Genomic DNA, 21,912 nt, shown 5'->3' with positions numbered 1-21,912 from the left:
CTTGCCCTCACAGGTACTTATATTCTTAGGGGGAGACAATGGGTGTAAAGAAGTATAGCAAAAGATATACATATATTTATAGTATAAGATATAATCAAAATAAATGGAAATGTGAAGTGTAGAGAGGGATGCTGCTCATAGGGACTTGGAAAGGCCTTATGGAAGCAGCCAGGTGGTATAGTGGATAGTATACCAGGTGTGGAGATGGGGAGGACCTCGGTTTAAATCTAGCCTCAGACATTTCCTAGCTGGGTGACCATGGGAAAGTCACTTAATGTTTGATTTATTTATTTGTTATAATTTATTTATTTAGAACATGTTTTCCATGGTTACATGATTCATGATTTTTCCCACCTCTCTTCCCCATCTCCTCCCAGAGCTGATGAGAAATTCCACTGGGTTTTACATGTATCATTATTCAAAACCTATTTCCATATTATTCATATTTTCAATAGTGATAATTTAATGCCAAAACCCTAATCATATCATATCAAATCATGAGATATGTTTTTCTTATGCATTCCCATCCCCACAGTTCTGTATGTGGACAGTGTTATTTCTCCTAAGTTCCTTTGGATTGTCCTAGATCATTGAATTGCTGCTAGTGGGAAAATCCATTACATTTGATTATGCCATAATGTATCAATCTCTGTGTATAATGTTCTCCTGGTTCTGCTGCTTTTGATCTGCTTCAATTCCTGGAGGTCTTTCTTGTTCTCAAAGAAATACTCCAATTCATCATTCCTTTTTGTGCTTCTCTTGTGTCTCGTGTTTGGACTTCAAATTTTTTGATTAGGTCTGGCTTATTCCTTAGAAATGCTTGGAAATCTTCTATCTTATTGAATGACTATTTTCCTCCCAAAAGAATATACTCAGTTTTTTGCTGGATAGGTGACTCTGGGTTGTAAACCCAAATCTTTTGCCTTCCTGAATATCATATTCCATGCCTTTTGATCCTTTAATGTAGAAGCTGCTAGGTCCTGTGTGATCCTGATTGTAGCTCCATGATATTTGAATGGCTTGTTTCTGGCTGCTTCAAGAATTTTCTCCTTAGCTAGGTAGCTCTTGAATTTAGCCATTATATTCCTCAAAGTTGTGATTTGAGGATTTCTTTCTAGAGGTAATCTGTGAATTCTTTCAATTTAAATTTTATTTTCTTATTCAAGGATCTCTGGACAGTTTTATTTGATAACTTTTTATAATATGATATCCAAGGCATTTTCTTGATCATGGCTTTCAAATAGTCCAATAATTTTCAAATTGTCTCTCCTAGATCTATTTTCTAGGTCAGTTTTTAAAAATAAGATATTTTATGTTTTCTTCTGTGGTTTTTTTTAATTCCTTTGATTCTACTTTATTGTTTCTTGATTTCCCATGAAATCATTTCTTTCTAGAAGGTCAATTCTGATTTTTAAGACATGATTTTCCTCTGTCAGTTTTTGGTTCTCCTTTTTCAATGGGCTCATTTCTTCTTGCATCACTTTCATTTCTCTTTGTATCATTTTTCTTTCTTCTAGTATCACTTTCATTTCTCTTCCCCTTTATCTCTCTTAATTGGTTTTTGAAGTATTTTTTGAGCTCATTGAGAATCTGAGTCAAATTCATATTTTTATTTTGAACTTTGCATGTGTTTCCTTTGCTTTCACTGTCTTCTTCTGTGTCTGTACCTTACTCTCTGCCTCCATAGAAATTTGTTAGAGTTAGTTATTTCTTTGTTGTTTGCTCATTTTTCCCTATCTAATTATATGTAGGCTCTGTTTTCTGAGAACTTGGGGTACCCTCTTAAACTTTAGCCCTTGCTTGATGTTATTCTCAGCTTATTTTCTGGGTATGAGGGCTGAGAGTCAAAATCACTTACTCTTGATTGTCTAGCCCTTGTCCTTCTATATTAAAATTGTTACTGACAGAAACTAGTTGTTGTTGTTGTTTTTTAAGGAAAAGCTTATGTAGGATTTGGAATATAAACTGAGATTTTTAGAAATTGGGGATTTGAAAGGAGAGAGTGAGGTCCAGGCAAATGGGAACCAGGAGATGAAAATTCAAGTGTGAGGAGCAAAAAAGTCTGATTTAATATTAATTAATTAATTAATTAATATTAAACATAGAGTGGATGAGGGGGAGAATTATATTTAAAAGATAGAGAGAATAAGTTGAGACCAGATTGTAAAGGGCATTTTACCCCTGAGGTAATGGGAAACCACTGGAATTTATTTATCTATTTAGCATGGGAGTAAAATGGTCATTAAGAGTAGTTAGGGGACACAGTGCCTGGTGTCAAGAAGACTCATCTTCATGAGTTCAGATCTGATTACACACACTTACTAGTTGTGTAACTCTGGACAAGTCTCTTAACCCTGTTTGCCTCAGTTTCTTAATTCATCAAATGAATTGGAGAAGGAAATGACGAATCACTCTAGTATCTTTGCAAAGAAAACTCCAAATGGGGTTAAAAAAAGCATGAAATGACTTAAAAAAATAAAAACAAACAAAGATAGATTGAACAATAAAATAGTCAGTCAGACTTATTCTATAGGACCTGTGGTAAATCAGTATATGAGAAGACATGCTGACTTTCTAGACACATGACTTTTCAAAATGGTATCATGGAAATCTACTTTTCTATATCCATCCCTCAACTGAAAGTGAGTTTTTCCATTATTAAAAGTGGAGTATCACCAAGAGATTGTTGAACCAATGTGGATCAGGATTACTGGAGTGAAAGGAGAAGTAATTCTCTTTCAAATGATCTGGACTGTAAACAATAGTGTTGTTTTTCCTTAATGCAAAATCTGGTCCTGTAGCCTAAGAGAATTAGTGTACTTCCCCAAAAAGCCTGGCAAGGGCTTGGCCTCTTACCAGGCAACATCCAGTACAGCTTCAGGGCAGCATATGCAAGAGTTTCAAACCACTGCAAATGGCACATACCAGGATTTCCATGCAGTAAATGACCAACTTGGAATATGGTCTCTTTCTTTAACTGTATTTTGTTATGCATATTTTACAAATTCAATGGAATTTAATTGTTCCCTTAAAACAAGTTTAGCTCAGAGGTCCCCTTAGAACAAAGATAACCTCCTATATTCTTCTTCATTCTGTTGGGAGAAGCACCTCATAGAATGGCAATAACTAATTCTTAGTGCCTTTCTTTTTTAAAGAGATGACTAAAGTCTTTATAGTATAGGGTGCAGCTAGATGGTTCAGTGGATTGAGAGCAAGGAATAGAGATGGATTCAAATCTGGCCACAGACACTTCCTAGATGTGTGATCCTGGGCAAGTCATGGAACACCAATTATCTTGCTCTCACCTCACTTCTGCCTTGGAACCAATGCATAGTATTGATTCTAAGAAGGAAGGCAAGAGGTTTTTTTTTTTTTAAGTCTTTATTTTATAATCTATATAATTTCTATGGAAGAGACTTTTGAAATAGAAGTTATATTAAAAAGGACATTTGATAACAGATATTTGCTCTTATATCTACTGCTTTCCTAAAGTGGAATAAAACTGATTAGATTTTATTAATAAGACACGATAGAAATTTAGCAAAGAAATAGTCACACCAAGGACAGCCTTCTCCACTTTAGAAAGGGAAACTCAAATGTTCACAGGAGCTTAAATGTGCTGAGACTGGCTTAGCAATTATATAGCTTTCTAAGTCAGAAGAACATACAATCAAGACCTAAAACATTTTATTTTTATTACCTCTCCATGAATTTTCAGAATATGTACACTAAATTTATTTTTTAAAGCATCACAGAGCAGAGCAACTAGATGGCCTCCATGGATTAAGAGCCAGGCCTAGAGATGGGAGGTCCCAGGTTCAAATCTGGCCTCTGATAATTCTTAGCTGTGTGACCCTGGACAAGTCACTTAATTCACCCCATTGCCTAGCCCTTATCACTCTTCTGCTTTGGAAGCAATATACAATATTGATTCTAAGACAGTAAGCGTTTAAAAAAACCCAAAATAATTACAGATATGTTAATTCAAGGATTTCACGTAAGAAGCCCCTAAAGGGCAGTGTGGGAAGAAAACTCAGTATATAGGAATTAAATTGACCATCAATAATAACCAGAAATACAGGAATAGGGATATTTGTTAGTGAGTAAAAAAAATGACATTAATGGTAGTTTTTTAAAATCATGGTCAGTTACTGAAATCTGATTGAAGGAATACAGATAGCAAGAGAGCAATAGGAATCATAGAGAAAAGTATTTTATTCTAAGTTAGTTCATTAAGAATTTTATCAAAAATGTATTATATGCTATCAAGCTTTAAAAACAGGTTTTATAGTATTTGGAGTAATTTTTACTTAGCATAGGGATATTCTTTACTTCACAAATGTAAATGGATGGGATTGATAATTTTTTTTAAATTTAATCTAGTAGGAGGGTGATCTCCCCACCCCCCTTTACTAGTAAAAAAAAAACAATCGTAAGATAATACTGTTGCTGCCTCAGATTGGCTCTTTGTGTTCAGGAACAGCTAAAATAATATCCTCACTGTGCAGTAGCTCTTCCTTACTCTACCCCCCTGCAAGGCTCTCATTATACTTTTTTTTTTTGGAGAGATCAATCCCAAGGTAGAACTATGGAGCCAAGTTTTTGTAGCCTACATCCCCTAGAGCGCTAAAAACAAGGAAAACATTTGTCCAAGTTCTCACATTTAGATAGTTGTATCTGCAAAGCATCCCTCACATGGGTCCACTAATTGCTTGGGCTAATTTTTCATCAGCTTTATTTACATACACTGTGGTGAACAGAAAGCTCACCATTCTCCAGGGGCCAACAGGAAGGTAGAAAGAATCTGTCACCATGGCAGCCACAGACCCTCAAAGGACCTTAGTGAGGGCCTTTGGTTTAACATGTTGCTTGTCAGGTGTTAAAAATATATATCACTGATTTTTTTCACTGGTCAGCATTTTCCCAGTTAAGCACAAGGAAAATAAAGCCCAAGGGCACTTGGGAAACGAGAGTTAAGCCTGGTGGTGCACTACTTTGAAGTTGGGTTTTGGAGGAAATGTTGATAAAATTAGGAGCAGATGAGACAAATTCTAAAATTAGATTGATTTCAAGAAACCTTTCTATTCAAGTTAAAAATAGACTCCCAGGGCATCTGACTTGGTTACTGTCTAAATGACTGATAGCTGCATTATCCCAGAAGGAGTCCTACTATGGGAAGATACCAGCTGCTTGAGCATGAAAGAAAGGTAGGCAGAAGAAAATGAAAGCATTTTGAAAGGCAGATTACATTAAGTGCTTCAGAAAAAGAAAGAAAGAAAGAAAGAGAGAGAGAGAGAGAAAAAGAAAGAGAGAGAGAGAGAGAAAAAGAAAGAAAGAAAGAAAGAAAGAAAGAAAGAAAGAAAGAAAGAAAGAAAGAAAGAAAGAAAGAAAGAAAGAAAGAAAGAAAGAAAGAAAGAAAGAAAGAAAGAAAGAAAGAAAGAAAGAGGGAAAGAAAGAGGGAAAGAAAGAAAGAAAGAAAGAAAGAAAGAAAGAAAGAAAGAAAGAAAGAAAGAAAGAAAGAAAGAAAGAAAGAAAGAAAGAAAGAAAGAAAGAGGGAAAGAGGGAAAGAGGGAAAGAAAGAGGGAAAGAAAGAGGGAAAGAAAGAGGGAAGGAAGGTAGAAAAGGAGGGAGGAAGCATACAAGGTGGCTGGGGGTAGGATAAAGAGCCCCTATATAGATTCCTCAGCAGCACCAGCTGCACTTGTCTTTTATCTCAGCAGCAGCCTCAGTGATAGACTGATAACCTAAGGAGAGATGAAAAGGATGCTGAGCTTCACTGCAGCTATGGGGTGGGGAAGGCAAAGCTGCATCTCTGCACTTACAGACAGGATGGCTAAGCCAACACATGAGCCAACACAACAAAGGGCACTGCATGGCAGAGTTTGGGTTCTCCCTCCAGAATTGAGTTTTCTTGCTTCTGCAGGGCAAGCTGAGATTCAGAATGATAATGCAGTTTTGAGAATCAATAAGGAAACTTGAACTCTAGGGTAAGCAAAAACAGATTAACCCTTTTGTTCATTTTTTTCCTGTTGGGGTAAAAACTATATCTCTGCTGCAGTATGGCAGGATAATAGCCATTTTTATGTTTTCCCTTGTCAAAGAAGGAACAGCTGGAGCATTCTGCACTGTTTCATTATTTGCCATGATATTGTAAGAATAGTCTGTCTATAGAAAAAGCTATGCTAAGTAATAGTGCTGTCATTTAGAAAGAACACTGTATTAACAGCCCAACCACTAAAATATAACCTATGTTTTAAATAAGATAAAATTCTGTAACCAGTGGCAAATTCAAAACACTGGTTTTTTTGAGGAAGGCTAATCCACAGAATTATAGTACCATATTATTAATATATCATCTTTCTACTGAAGGAAACATTCTAAAAGACCCTGCATATATTATTTCGTTGGCCAGGGAGTTAGTCAGGTAGCAAATATAGCTTCCTTCATTTTGCAGATCAAGAAACCTACACATAAGTGTGTGACTGAGGGGGAGAAAAGCAAGGGGAAGTTATTATTGATTTATGGTGAACTGGACTCAAGCAGGCAGCTACAAGTTCATGCTTCATAATTTTGAAAAATTTCAAAAGAATTACACAATAAACTCAAGGCAAAGAGATGTCAGTTTTTCTTAGAAGTGGACAATTTAAGTGTTCTTTTTCCTTTCTGATGAATTTTTACATCTTTCCTCTCCATTGCTTTGTCCTGTTAAGGGTGTCTTCTCTATAAGACAAAGAAGCTTAGGCCAGAGGTAAAGATTTCTCTTTTTCAAATGGGAAAAATGATCTTTTGACCATCTCCCATTAAAAAAAAAATGGAGAGGTACTCTCAGATGGTTGATGACTGCCCCCTGCCCCTTCCCCACCCCTTGGAGTTCTCCCAGAGCCTCTTCCATTCTAACCCTTGAACTTATGCTCTTTATCAGGGACCATCTGACTTGCCATTACTTCCCAAGATCCTCAGGACCTTATCATCTGCCCTGCTGCCTTTCTTGCAAAAACCCAAGTACTACATGGCCTTTTCATCTTCTAAGAACTGAGCTCTCTTTTATATTATCTTCCTCATTAGAGTGTAAATTCTTAAAAGCCTGTATTCTCAATTTTTCTATTTGTATCCTAGCACTAGGACATAATAAGCAAGTAATAAAATACTTTTCTACTTCATTCCATAGGAAAAGAATAATTACAGTACTTATTATTCTAGGATTTCATATATATACTTATATATGTAATTTCTATATATTATAGGATTTTTACAGCAATTTAACATTTGAAATCATTTTACATTTGGTCCTTATAATAAGTCTGTAAAACAGGTGCTATTATTTACTTATTTCAAATGATTTTTTAAAATTTTATTTATTTTTAAGTATTTTCCCATGGTTACATGATTCATGTTCTCTCCCTCCCCTCTTTCCTTCCCTATTCCAGAGCTGACAAGCAATTACACTGGATTATATATGTATTATCACTCAATACCTATTTCATTCATTTTTGTAATAGAGCAATCTTTTAAAACCAAAACCCCAAGTAGATAGGTGCCATTACCATCCATATATTATAAATGACGAAAATAAGGTAGACAAGATCAACTAACTTGCCCAGGGTCACACATCCAATGTCTGAGGCAGGACCTGAACTCTTAAAGGAGCAGCTATCACTTACGACAACTAAGGATGATGATGAAATCTATAGTCACAAATCTATAATTATAGAAATTTATCATTGAGATTCAAGTCTAAAAATTGTTAAAAATGAAGAGTACAACTTGGAAAGCAGGATACTCATTAGAAAAATACAACCTTCTTCCTTGTTTTTAAAATCTCTTTCCCATCACACTCATTCACTCAACTGTTCCCCAGAGATGCCAGGGCTATTTATGCTGGCCTCTTTTAATACAAGCATTCAGGGCTTTGTAGTCCCTCCACAGACATAGATCACAGTTCCTCAACCACTTGGTGGATAGTATTTTAGACCCTGTGGCCAAATATCATCACCATACCCCAGCCAACTTGGGAGATCAATCTCTGCTAATTTAGCCTAGCTTGTCCTTAGATAGCAGACATTAAGTCTATCATGGGTTCACTGAAGTCATCCCTGTTGCCTTAGTTCACTCATCTGTCCAAAAATCCTTAAAATCACTCTCACAAAACTACAGATTTACGTAAAAAGTTCCTACAATCACAAAAACAAATGAAAAAATAACCCTCCCCCAAAATGTAAACCCTTTCAGAAAATGGTTCAGAAAATGCTTGCTCCCTTCTCTGCTTCCCTCTCTCTACCTCCCACAGTACATCCACTCCTCCATTCTCCATGGTCTTTCATCAGGACCCATTTCTGACCCACAGAGCTTTTAACAATTCAACATTTATTGAATAACTACCCTGGGAAGAAGCATTATAGCAGACTGTAGAGATTCCTCCTTGAAATTATTACATTTTTATTCATTTCCAAATCATTGCCTGTGTTCCAGTCAACCTATTCAATTCTCTTCCTTTGCATCCCCAATTTTGTCCCTGGGACTCTGGGCTCTGATAAATGATGTAGAGAAGGTGTTGGTTGATCTGCATTGGGAGAGAGATTTTCCTCATCTGGGAGTTCCCTGTACTAATAAAATCACAAGTCTAGTCTGTCTCCCTACCTTTATTCCTCTATATCAAGGAGTTCTGTTCAACACCGTATCTTGCCTTCTCTTCCATGATTCTGTAGGAAATTTCTACCTGACAATATGAACATCTTTAAGACTTTGAAACATTTATCGTTGAGGGTATATAATTCAAGCAAAGGAAAGGTTAGTATTCAGTTAAAAGCTAGTCAAGAAGTCAGCAGGCTCTAGAGGGTTCATTGTATTCATATCTACCCTGAATGTTTAGAATGATTGAACACAGGAATTCTGAATATGTTCACATATTCAGTATTTTAGAAATGGTTTAAGGAGAGATTCCCTGGAAGGATGACTAGAGAGACTGCTTGTAAAAGTAATTCAATATTCCTCACCTAAAGCACCTATTTTCTTTGGAGGCATCCAGGAATTTCCCTTTTCCCTTTTTGGTGCATATTTTTTAATTTTTAATGTTTGTTTTTAAAGATGGGTTCTCTCTATCTCTATCTCATCCAGACAATAGTGTTGGAGTCATGAACCCTATAACACTCTAGATGACATAGAATTCATTCCCAACATGGGCCAGACTGCCCTTTCGTAGACAACCCAGTTCCTCACCATCCCTCCTCTTCCAAGAGTTCAACATATTAATGTCTGACTTAGTAAAGACTCAATCTATTTAGTTTACTCAAGAGATCCACTAACCTCAATTGCTGGGATTACTTAACTGGTGCTTCCTTAACTAAGATTTTCTTATGTACTTAAATGGATACCTACAAGTTTCTAATCAAATCCTTCAGTTTTAATTCTGCAGTTCAATACTCGTTCCAGAAAATAATCAAAGACTTTGATTTCCTTTTTCCAGTGTATTTCCTCAAACCATTAATGAAAAAAAGATAGCTAATCTTTAGATAGCACCTATTATGTGCCAGACATTATGCTAAGCATTTTACAATAATTTTCTCATTTGGTCTTCTCAACAATTTAATTTCCTCATCTGTAAAATGGGGGTGATAATAATAGCACTACTGACCTCATAGAATTCTTGTGCAGAAAGGGAGGGGGCTCGTATCTATGAATTCTCTGATGTAGGGAGCCACTTAGTGAATAGCAAACTTCCACCTTCTCTCCTAACTTCAACCCTTTCTCTCCAAAGGACAGCCATTTCTCTACTTCAAACTCCCACATTCTCAAAGCCTTCCAACCCATCATGGCCATTGGAACCAATTGTTCTCATCTGCTCATTCCACTAGGGGGAGTTTTCACCTGCTTGGGGTAGACGCCCTCCTAACTCACCAACAGGTTTGGGGGCCTTAACCTGGTTTAGCCTGACTACAGAGACCGGGCTGTGGCCACTGCACATGCTGCAGCTTCTTGGCATCACAGGGAGAGTTGGGTGAAAGGTGGATGAGCAGCTCTGAAGAGGGCTCAGGGAGCCCTCCACCTGGAAGTGTTGGTCCTCCCTGGCAGCTAGGTGGCGCCATAGTGCACACAACACAGGCTCTCCCCCAGAGGTGCTGGACCTCCCTGGCTGCTAGGTGGCGCCAATAATGCACACAACACTGGCTCCCCCACCAGAACTACTAGTTCTCCTTGGCAACTAGGTGGCTCTATAATGTACACAACACAGGCTCATTTCCTAGAGGTGCTGTTCTTCCCTAGCAGCTAGGTGGCGCCATAGTGCACACAACACTGGCTCTCCCACCAGAGGCTCTGGTTCTCTCTGGCAGCGAGGGTGAATGAGAATAAGTAGATATTATTATTAGTTCTATTGTATATCAGTTACAGAATATCACATATAACTGTATTGTATCATAACTAATGACAAATTGTTATTAACTGTAACTAGTTTTAATTTATAAATTATGATATATAGTTAAATATAATAGAAAGTTTAACAAGCATCTCTATTTAAGGGTAGCAATGAAAGACTATAAATAAATAAATAATTTAAACAAATAATTAAGAGAATTTAAAGCTGTAAATCAACACAATAAATCCAAATTGCAATACATTCTACCCTGGTGAAATAAACTTCAATTCATTGTCATCTACCAAATGGGAGATGTAAATGAATAAGAATACATTGCTTCCTTCAGCTTTAAGGAAAGGGATAAAGAAGAAGATAATGATGTCATCAATGACAGAGTTATTCTTGGTGCACCCTGGAGGTAGGGGTTAGGGACCAGTGAATAGGTAGTTTCCATTTCTTCTATTTCTAGCTTCCATGACCAGAGTACTTTCCATTGAGGATAGGTGTTTAGGATTGACACTGGGGCATTGAAGGATGCTCCACCATCAAGGAAGCATACAATTATACTCACTCTTTGGTATTTACCAAGGCAGGAATGTGAGCTAAGACATTTTGGAAAGTAGCATTGTTTGAGCCACAATTCCAAATACTACCTGTATGACTGGGAAATTCCTAAAATCTCTCTAATGTTCAGTTTCCTCATATGGAAATTGAGGGTCATAATTCTTTTATTTCTTTCACAGGATGTTCATTAAAAGCTAATTAGGCAATTAATGTGCAAGAATTTTCAACCTTAAAGTGTTATAGAAAATTTAGGTTTTAAAAATACAAATCAGGGGCAGTTAAGTGACTCAGTAGATTGAGAGCCAGATCTAAAGAAAGAAAATCCTGGGTTCACATCTGAATTCAGATACTTCCTCACTGTGTAACCTTGGGCAAGTCACTTAACCTATTGCCCAGCCCTTTTCATTTTTCTGCTTTGGAACCAATATAGAGTATGGTTTCTAAGATGAAAAGTAAGGATTTGCAAATTATCTATCTATCTATCTATGTAGATATGCATATATAATTGAGGAATTGATGAAAATAAAAATCATGGTTCAAATAAAAAGATTAGCCAAAGTAGCTCTAAATTAACCTGGACATTAAATTAACTAGGAAACTATCTTCAAACATTTTGGTTAATTGTTTCACTATGTGATTTTTATTTTTGTTCTGTCCTCAGAGGATTATAGATCTAGGAGTAAAAGTTATCTTTTAAAAAATTTTTGGGGTCAGGGGCAGCTGGGTGGCTCAGTGGATTGAGAGTCAGGCCTAGAGACAGGAGGTCCTAGGTTCAAATGTGGCCTCAGACACTTCCCAGCTGTGTGACCCTGGGCAAGTCACTTAACCCCCATTGCTTCACCCTTACCACTCTTCTGCCCTGGAGTCAATGACTCCAAGACGTAAGGTAAGAGTTCTAAAAAAAAATATTGGGGCAACTGGGAGCTCAGTAAATTGAGAGGCAAGCCTAGAGAAGGAGAGCCCTGGGTTCAAATTTGACCTCACATATTCACTAGCTAGGTGACCCTGGGCATATGACAACCCCAGTTGCCTAGCCCTTACTGCTCTTTTGCCTTGGAACCAGTACTTATGCCAAATCTGAGAAAAGAAAGGTTTAAAATATATATATTTATATGTAAATAATAACATTTATTATATTGTTTATATTATTATATTGCTATTTATTCCTCTCCTCACTAGAAAAGGTATTGTTTGACAAAAATAATATATTTATATAATTATAAGTCTTGTACATTATCAGTTAAGGGATGAATGACAACAGCATCTATTAAATGCTTATTACATATTATGCATTGAGGTTTGAAAAAACCAGACAGTCCCCGGCTAAGACAGAAGATGCCCCCAAGAAGCTTACATTCTAATATAAATAATCTACTCCATTTCACTCATTTTACAATTACAGAATAGGCCAAGAATGGTTAAATGACTTGCTCAAGATCAAACATTCCATAAATAGCAGAACTGAGATTTAAACTCAGGTCTTCTGATTCCAAATACCTGACACTTATTGCATCACATTTCCTACCAGAGTAAATACATTAAAAATGGCTCCCAATAAGTTCACTTTTATCCTTAAAGATTTCTTCTTTTTTAAATAAAAACTTTCCAATTTCCTGTAAAAACAATTTTCAGCATTCACTTTTTTAAAATTTTGAGTTCTAAATTCTCTCCCACTCCTCTCCACTCTCTGAGATGGTGAACAATCTAATATAGATTTTACATACGCAATCATATAAAACATTTTTTTCCATATTAGTCATTGTGTGGAAGAGATCTTGAGTAAAAAAATGAAGGAAGTGAAATAGAGTGTGTTTTGGTCTACATTCAGGCTCCCTTTTTTTTTATTTGAAAGATTTCAATAGAGGAGGTGCCTATTATACAATGCCAGGATCAGCTAATATACAGACAAACCTTGATGTTATAAGTAGCTCAGCTGTTTATTCAGTCTGACAGTTACATTCTGACAGTTTCCCACCGTTTGTACCTTTTTTTCATACAAAATTATATCTACTCTCCCTTTCACATTTGTGCCATTTTAAATCATGAACTTTGCTTCGAGAAATTTACTCACAAGCGAAGCTTTATCAACTTCTAAATTTAACCACTAAAAAGTCTAGTTTGAGACCCCACTTAAAATGAATATCAGGCTTCTATTAAGCAATCAACCTCTTCAAAATCAATATAATAATTTCATTCATGCTCAACATCACCAAAATTATACAAATACTTCTTATAAAAAGTCAGAGTAATGAGGAAAATTAATAATACTCAGCTTGATGTCATTAATCTTTAGAAAAATAACTAGCTCTTGGAATAAAACTGGATATAACACACACACACACCTTAAGCAGAAAGCTGACATATAAAAGGTTACTTTTTGAAAAAGGCATTTAGAAAAGTAAAGTTATACAATAATGAAACATGGAGCTATGCACAAAATCTTATTTGAAAATAACAAAAAACAAAAAAAAAATCAGAAAGCATATGAATCACCAGGAGAAAAAGGAGAACCTGGATGCTGAGGGAAATCATGTTGGAAAAAAGAGTTCCTAAAAGGGTACAGTCATGGCAGGGGAGAAAAATCTACATTAAGGAACAAGAGAGAAGGTCCAGCAAGGAAGGAAATGGCATCTGAAATTCAAACTGGTAGGGCAAGGTTCAATAGTTGCACTATGTTCCTGGAGAAAACCCAGAGGAAATTTTTGAATTAGATTTTTTTTAATGGATTGGAAAGAAGTGAAGGTGATGGATGAGATCAATGCAGATTTCCTAAGGGGACTCAGAAGGGGGAAGTATTCAGACATTAGTATTTTGGCCTACCATTTCTCTGGGCTTTGGAAGACTGGGGATTCAGAGAAAACTATGCAGGCTAGGAAATGATTAAGCCTTCATAAAAAGAATTCTGGTAAAGACAATTTCATAAAGATAATGAGGTGATGACTTAAGTTCACTACAACTGGGGCAATAGTTTATGCGTGGTGACCTAGAAGGTTTGGTGCTTTGGGGAAAATATTCTTCTTCTAACTAATAGAGAAAAGTAGTGAAGCCAAAAGTGCAGAACAGAAAGAGCAAGGGGTTTTTACACAAAGCAAAACTGGAGTCTTTGTCGGTGAGACATCACTACATAGTCAAAAAGAGGCAAATATGAGAAAAAGAATTCTTTTTTTTTTAAACCCTTACCTTCCATCTTGGAGTCAATACTGTATATTGGCTCCAAGGCAGAAGAGTGGTAAGGGCTAGGCAATGGGGGTCAAGTGACTTGCCCAAGGTCACACAGCTGGGAAGTGTCTGAGGCCACATTTGAACCTAGGACCTCCCGTCTCTAGGGCTAGCTCTCAATCCACTGAGCTACTCAGCTGCCCCCTAGAAAAAGAATTCTTAAAAAATAAAAAAAGATCTAGACCACAAACTTGTCTTGGAGTTTCCATTTTATTTTTTCATCTGTAGCTAAAATTATCTACACTGTTTTCCTATTTCACTCTCAGATGAGAAAATAATTTCTTTCCTTCCTTCCTTCCTTCCTTCCTTCCTTCCTTCCTTCCTTCCTTCCTTCCTTCCTTCCTTCCTTCCTTCCTTCCTTCCTTCCTTCCTTCCTTCCTTCCTTCCTTCCTTCCTTCCTTCCTTCCTTCCTCCCTCCCTCCCTCCCTCCCTCTCTCTCTCTCTTTCTTTCTTTCTTTTCTTCCTTTCTTCCTTTCTTTCTTATTTTAAAATATTTTTTCATTTTTATGATTCATTTTCTTTCCCTCATGAGAATTTTTTGGAGGGGCCAGGTTCAACAATCATTTCTTGCAATTTCAACAGGTAAGATGGGTTATAAATTCATAGATTTCATGCTGTAAGCCATGTCTGATACTAATAAGTACAATGTCTCCATTTTACAGAAAGGGAAATAAGATCCAGAGAGGTGTGAGACCCAGTTTCCACTGTACACTGAACAAAACTGATTTTTTTTAAAAAGCAAGACTCTGCTCTCTCCAAGTTCTCATTCCCAGGCTCTGCCTCCACACATGCTAGAAAACTGATTTTCCCTTTACACAACTCCTCACAAAAGGCAATGAAGTACCTGCCAGACTGACACATTTGAATAACGTCCTACTGGCCATATGAGCCAGGTGACAACATTTAATTATTTAAGTTTCTGAATGTGATTGCATCCTGAAATTAATGTCTCCCTTTTACTACTAGAACACAGAATCAACAGTCAACAGCATTTATTATGTAAGCATTTACAAGGTGCCAAAGACTTGGCTAAGCACTGAAAATATAAAGAAAGACAAAAACACCAAGGGAAATGAACATGTTTAAAAAGAAAAAGTAACTTCTATGTCGATGTCTTTGTCTGGATCCCATCTTTTTATCCATCCATCCAACTCTATGTATCTATGTATCTGTCTATCTATCTATCTATCTATCTATCTATCTATCTATCTACCCATCCATCCACACCCATTCTCTCTCTCTCTCTCTCTCTCTCTCTCTCTCTCTCTCTCTCTCTCTCTCTCTCTCTCTCTCTCTCTCTCTCTCCCCCCGCTTTGCACTTAAAAGAAAAACAACATTATTATACTTTAGTATCTCAGGGGCTATTGGCTTTTTAATTAAAAAGTGTTGCTTCTCAGGCCTGGATGACCCCAACTCTCTTGATATCATGAATTATGAAGCTATGCTCCAAACTGCTTTACTATAGTAATAGCTAATATTCATATAACACTTTAAGATTTGTAAAGTGTTTTTAAAATATTATTTCATTTTATCCTCACAATAACCATGGAGGATAAGTACTATTATGATAGTATCCCCATTTTACAGATAAAGAAACTGAGGCAGACAGTAGTTAAGGGACTTGCCCATGGACACACAGGATCTGTGACTGGATTTGAACTAAAATCTTCATTATTCTAGGTACAGTGCTCTATCCACTGTGCCTCCTAGATCTTTTTATTAGAATCTACTTAGCAAGTGGGTTGGGAGAAGATGCAATTTTTATTTTTTGTCTAAAGCAAAAGTCTACAAATCCTCTCTCGCATAGAGTCCAAAATGAAAAAAAAAAAGTTCACTTACTTTAACTTCAACAATCTTTCCTCCATGGTCAATGTGTCTCTCCAGGTATTCAGATGACAGCAAGTCACTGAAATAAAGGAATAATAAGATGAATATAGCTGCTGTTAGAAATCTACAAAGTCTGTGTCTGTCTTTTCAACAACATGTACTCTCCTATGATCAATTTCTACAATACAAACGTCAAATTTTGAGTTATTAAAGGCAGTAGGGGCAGGGGGGGAAAGCAAGCGGATATTTGCAGTTTTTCTAAATAAAAAAAATCTTCATTTGGTCCTTTTCCTTTCAGTTTTTTGGGTCAATATTAATTCATCTAAGCATTTACAAATTGCTTGATATTTGTGGTGCACTGTTCTAGGTACCACGAAAATACAAAGAAAAACCAGCCAAGGAAACTATCCCCCACAACTTTACTATCTCATAAAAGGAGATATCTCTATGTGCACATTAGACAAATGAAAGTATGAGCAAATGTGCATGGGAAGTACAAGATACTATGAGATAAGATGAAGGAGAAGTCACTGAGAGCTGAAGAATGGAATGATTCAATGGAACTGGCAGCCACACTTAATGGGAAAGATGAGAAGGGACAGAATCCAAGGACTAGAAAAAGAAAAGGACATTCTCAGCATGGAGACCAGTATGAACAAGCATTCAAAGAGAGAAAAGTGCACAACAAGTTCTGCAAGACTGACTAAATCATAGAGTCCAGGAGAATGACAACACTTTCACATGTTTCTTTATCCATCACATCAGTGGTCCAGGGCTGAGTTTAGCAAAACTTTGTTTTGAAACATAAACAGTATATTCCCCCTACTGAAAAATCTTCAATTGCTCCCTATTGCCTCAAGGAGAAAATATAACATCTTTGGGCAGCTAGGTGGCATAGTGGGTTGAGCACTGGGCTTGGAGAAAAAAGATGATCTCCCAAAGTTGAAATTTAGCCTCAGACTAGCTATGTGACCCTGGGCAAATTACTTCACTCTGTTTGCCTCAGTTTTCTCACCTGACAAATGAGCTGGAGAAGAAAATGGCAAACCACTCTAATGTCTTTGTCAAGAAAACCCCAAATGGGGTCACAAAGAGTCAGACACAACTGAACCACATTAAAATCTTCGGCCTGGCATTTAAAGCCCCCCACAGTCTAGTTCTTCCCACCACCTCATCTCCAGATTTATTTTTGTTTAATGCTTTATTATTCTCAATTTTAAAATATTTAGCCTTAATTGAGGAGTCAACTGTCAGAATTCAGTTAAAAAGAATATTAACCCAATGTCTAGTTAAAAAGGTGCCTCAATGCCAACTTTTTTTCCAAACCAGCTCCTTCTTTTTTAATCATTAGGTATTACATGAATAGAAGGAAATTGTTTTCCTAGGAAGCTTAGTATGAGGAGAAAGAATCATCCTAACCAAGATTCCAGCTGACCGGCACTGTAATGAGATAGTTGGGACTAATGACTTTGACAAGCTCTTCCATTACCTACATAATTTGGCATTTTCCCTCACCTTCTACTATGGCTAAAATATTATTCTAATCTAACTCTAGGAGGCAACTAGGAGCAACCAGATGCTAGCTGGAGTCAAGAAAACCTGGGTTCAGATTTGGCCTCAGATATAATACTATCTATGTGAGCTGGGGAATATCACTTTACCATTCATTTGCCTTAATCCACTGGGTAAGGAAATGGCAAACCACTCCAGTTTGTCAAGAAAACCATTGGCAATATTAGCCTGCAATAGTCCATAGATTCTCAAAGAATCAGACAAGACTGAACAACAATCTATATCCAAGCTTCCCTCTTCCCAAATACTCATGACCCTGAAATACCACATTAAGATTCAAATGTCTCCTTTCTTCTTTTCCCTTCCCCCATTTTTATCCCTGCCTTGTTATGCTTCTCATAGGTTTCATTCTACCTTTTCTAATTCCTCCCACTCTGTCCTTCAGATTCCCCTTTTTCCCCAATTCCCTTAAACCTTAATCTTTTCCTCAAGTACTCTCCAATTAATAGAAACCTGACTTTCCTGTGGGAAGACAAAATCCATGATAACCCTCTTATCTTGAAGCAGCTTATATTTTACACTTTTCCAACTCATGACCATGAATAAGAATCACCATGATTCTTTCTATCCACTGTTTTCTGCCAACAACTCATCCTCCTTTGAAGCTCTTTCCACCTGACCTTTCAACAGTTCTTAATCCTCCATCTTTGTCATTATCATCTATTGATTTCGAGAATACTCTCTCGCTATCCTCAATGACTTCACTTGGCTTTCCTCTCTGTCATCAACTTCAGCAATTTCATCATCCTTGTTATTTCACTTGTGATATCCTTTCATCACAAGCTCTCTCTCTACCTAATTGATCTGACCATCATGTTCACCCAGTGATATGGCCATGTCTTCAGCCATCTTACCTGCACTCAGAGCTGCTCTACATTCAAGGTCTCAAACTCTGGGATTTATAATTTTGACCAACATTTTCTGTCTTTCCATCTCTTTCTAACACTGTACCCCTCCTCAATCTGTCCTATAGCCTCATCTTGACTGTTGTCTACTGTTTCAGGCCATCACCCCTACCACAATTTCACTTGCCTTCCTGCCCTTACCATATTTGGTCTCAACTCTACCACCTTTCACTGTGCACTTGCTCCATTTCTAGTTCCTAGGAAGCAGAAGGATCAAAGATTGTGGGGAAATAACTTATTTGGTGTGGGAGCACTGGGTAGATTTCAGGAGGGACCACTGAAGCTGAGGACCCTGAGAACCCCTTCGATATGTGAGCTCCTTTTTCATGGGAACATTTTGTCTGGTGGTAAGGGATAAGTTTTAGGAATCAAGACTTCGATATTCTATTTTAAAAGAGTGATAAATCAGAATATTTGATCTAGCCTATTCTAATTTGCCTAGTTCTATGAATTCTTTTTCTTTCAGTCTGTCATCTGACCAAGCTTTCCCTGAAGTTATGATGGTTACTTCCCCAGATCCCATCATTTTGGGGGTGGGATGGTGATAGTATGCTGAAACATATGGAAACATCCAGATTCCTTTCCTAATTGTAAAGTTTCTCTAGTCCTGTGATTAAAAACTATGTCATTAAGTCATGTTCTCTCTGAGGACATTAAAATAAGTTTAGAAATTATCAAAGAACTCTATATTTATAGTGTAGGGAGAAGGTATGTCCCTAGAGCAAATGTGATTGGGTAAGAGCTGAGATGGGGATTCCTTTCATTCTTATAAGTGAACCTAGTATGATTGCATGCAAAGGCCAATCTCAAATGTCACTTTCAACTAAATTCACTCAAATTACAATTTCTATGGAAAAATAACCATAACAGGATCACACATACTTGTCCTCAGGTGCTCTCAGAATATATGCCAAATATTGCAAAGAAAAAAAAAGATTGATTAAAATGTACATGTATCTTATATACAAACACATAGATAATTTGCATGTGTATGTATATATAATTATATTTAGGTAGACATCTTGATAGCGGTCATTTGGATATATAAATTCTGACTACTAAACGTATATATGAAATACTAGGTCACATATGTTTTCCTTGGATTCTCTCAAGACATATGTCCAGTAATGCAGAGAAAAAAGACTGATTAAAATATGTATATACATACCTCTATCTGTATATCCATAGAAAAATATATATTTAAATTACTAATTAAATTAATAAATTAAGAAATGAATTAAATGAATAATTATGCTTTCATAATAAATATATATATATACACACATATGTTCTGAGAGAACCTGAGGAAAACCTATATAACTTAGTATAATACATATAATATACACACTTATATTATAACTTTATAATTATAACTTATAACTAGATTATATACTATTATAACTAGATTATATTATATATTTATATTATAACTAGAACGTATATACTCAAATACACACAATACACATTGTATTTATGTACTCATACATGTATGTATTCATGTGTGTATGTACATATGTGTATATTTATATTTTAATCAGCCTTTTTTCTTTGTAATATTGGGCATATGTTCTGAGAGAACCCAAGGGGGGAAAATGTGACAGTATTACACACACACACACACACACACACACACACACAAACATACACATAAATGTATTATACTATTATAAAAGATTGTATACATCCAAATGATCATTGACCATAAAGGTAGTCCTGCTAGGTGCTCATATAGTTCTTTCAAGGATGTTGGCATGGCTAAAAACATTTCCAAAGCTCCTTTTTAGACCTGCATTCAGAACCAGGTGAGAAGAAATGCGGGGGGGGGGGGATCCAATCATCTCTTTACATTATTTCCAACTAAAAAATAATATTATCTTGATCACTGACTTTATTCACCAGAACTGATTCGAAATATCATTTTTTAGCTTCCAAAAATCAAATACATTTTCCAAAGTCAAAGATTTGTGACAACTGAGAATATTTAAAAAAAACATGATAACAGTTATAAAAAATAATCGAGAAATCTCAAAAAAGACCTTGGCAGTAGTAGCATCACTTAGAGTAAACACACAGCTACCCAAGTTGACTTATGAATTTTGGTATTTTTGTTGAAAAAAAAAAAAACAGTACCATTACTTTGTAGCCATGCCTCCTACTGGTTCAAACCATCATTAAGTTGAAAGAAAGTTGGCAGAAACAAGTTAGTGTTCTGTAACTTGGCATTTAGTTTTTATAATTGGAAGTGACAATCAGATCTTTAGAGCTGGAATAGAGAACGCAGAAATGCCTTCCTCTCCTATCTTCTGAGAATTTCACATTATCATTTTTCTCTCAAACCATTTGGAAGCTTATTTTGCCATGGAAAATAGCTTAACTTTTCATCTACCAGAGCACTTAGCACTTTCAGCTTATAAGAAAACATACAAAAGAAAGATGAGAAGAAAGACGAAGAAAGGATGGGTTACTGATTATAAGCATTATGTGTTCCAGGTAGAGAATGGTTTATTTGGAGCATGTTATAAGTCATATTTGATGAGCCATTGTGCTCTACTTGATCTAAATTCAGCAACCAAGGCAGTAAAAAAGGGGGGGGGGAGCTGTGTTTTCAGTGCTGTTTTTCCATTAGGAATTTCAAATGATGCTTCAGTGAAGGCAAAATCAATGTATAACACAAGTGCTTCAGGTTAAGCTCCTGCAAAAGAGGCAGAGTCTGACAAAGAATAATCTCTGTTATAAACGTACTACTGCAACTGGCCTTCAGGCACCTATAAAATAAAATCATTGCTCTTGTAAATAGCATTTTACCTCCTTCCCAACAACCCTGTGTGATAAGGAGTACAAGAATCATCATCCTAATTTTACAAATTAGGAAACAGGATTGGAGAGATTAAGTGATTTGTCTAGTTTTCTCTCAAGTAATAACTTTCCCTGTTTAAACCATAGCTGGGGTCTTCTGAGCTGCCTTTCAGACCCTTCCATACATTCCATATACTACCCATTTCCTGTCTGGCTCACTCCGATTTCAGCAGTTATTTCTCAGTCACCCATAAATGCTCATTGTATTAGACCCTTGGGTAAGGGTAAGGGTAAAGAGGAAAGATTAAACGTTGTCTCTGCCTTCTAATAACGATGAAGTCACCCTCAGAAGATGAAGAATGATGAAGAGGATTCATGGTTCGCCATTATCTGGGGATTGAGAGGTTAGGTGGATAAAAAGGACAGAACACTTAGCCACACAAATATGGTATATAGATAAGTAAAGAGTATAAGTGCTTATGAAGGATTCAGAAAGTGCTTGTTAAAACGAATTACATTTAATTAACTTGGTTTGAAATTGATTGTTGACTACTTCATGAATACAGTGAGTACTCAGCTGATTTTTTCCTTTTTTCATAGAAATGTGCTTTGGTTTCTTATTGTTACTTTTTTTAAAATATCAGTCATTTCCTCTTCAGTTCCCAAAGGCTCTTCTCC

The 21,912-nt window shown here is 36.4% G+C and overlaps 1 protein-coding gene across 7 annotated transcripts in view; it reads right to left on the bottom strand.

Moving 5' to 3' along the window:
* Nucleotides 1–21,912, bottom strand: part of ADAM22 (ADAM metallopeptidase domain 22) — a 265,124-nt gene that overhangs the window by 120,164 nt on the left and 123,048 nt on the right. For all 7 annotated transcript variants that reach the window (XM_007504968.2, XM_056800169.1, XM_056800168.1 and 4 more), the window contains exon 4: nucleotides 15,974–16,040. In XM_007504968.2, the coding sequence (XP_007505030.1) occupies nucleotides 15,974–16,040 (67 nt within the window). The remainder of the gene's footprint in view (nucleotides 1–15,973; nucleotides 16,041–21,912) is intronic.

The sequence above is a fragment of the Monodelphis domestica genome, chromosome 5, assembly GCF_027887165.1.
Source record: "Monodelphis domestica isolate mMonDom1 chromosome 5, mMonDom1.pri, whole genome shotgun sequence".
In the NCBI taxonomy this organism is placed as follows: Eukaryota; Metazoa; Chordata; class Mammalia; order Didelphimorphia; family Didelphidae; genus Monodelphis; species Monodelphis domestica.
The sequence above is the reverse complement of the archived record's forward strand: the minus strand, read 5'-3'. Positions and strand labels throughout refer to the sequence as shown.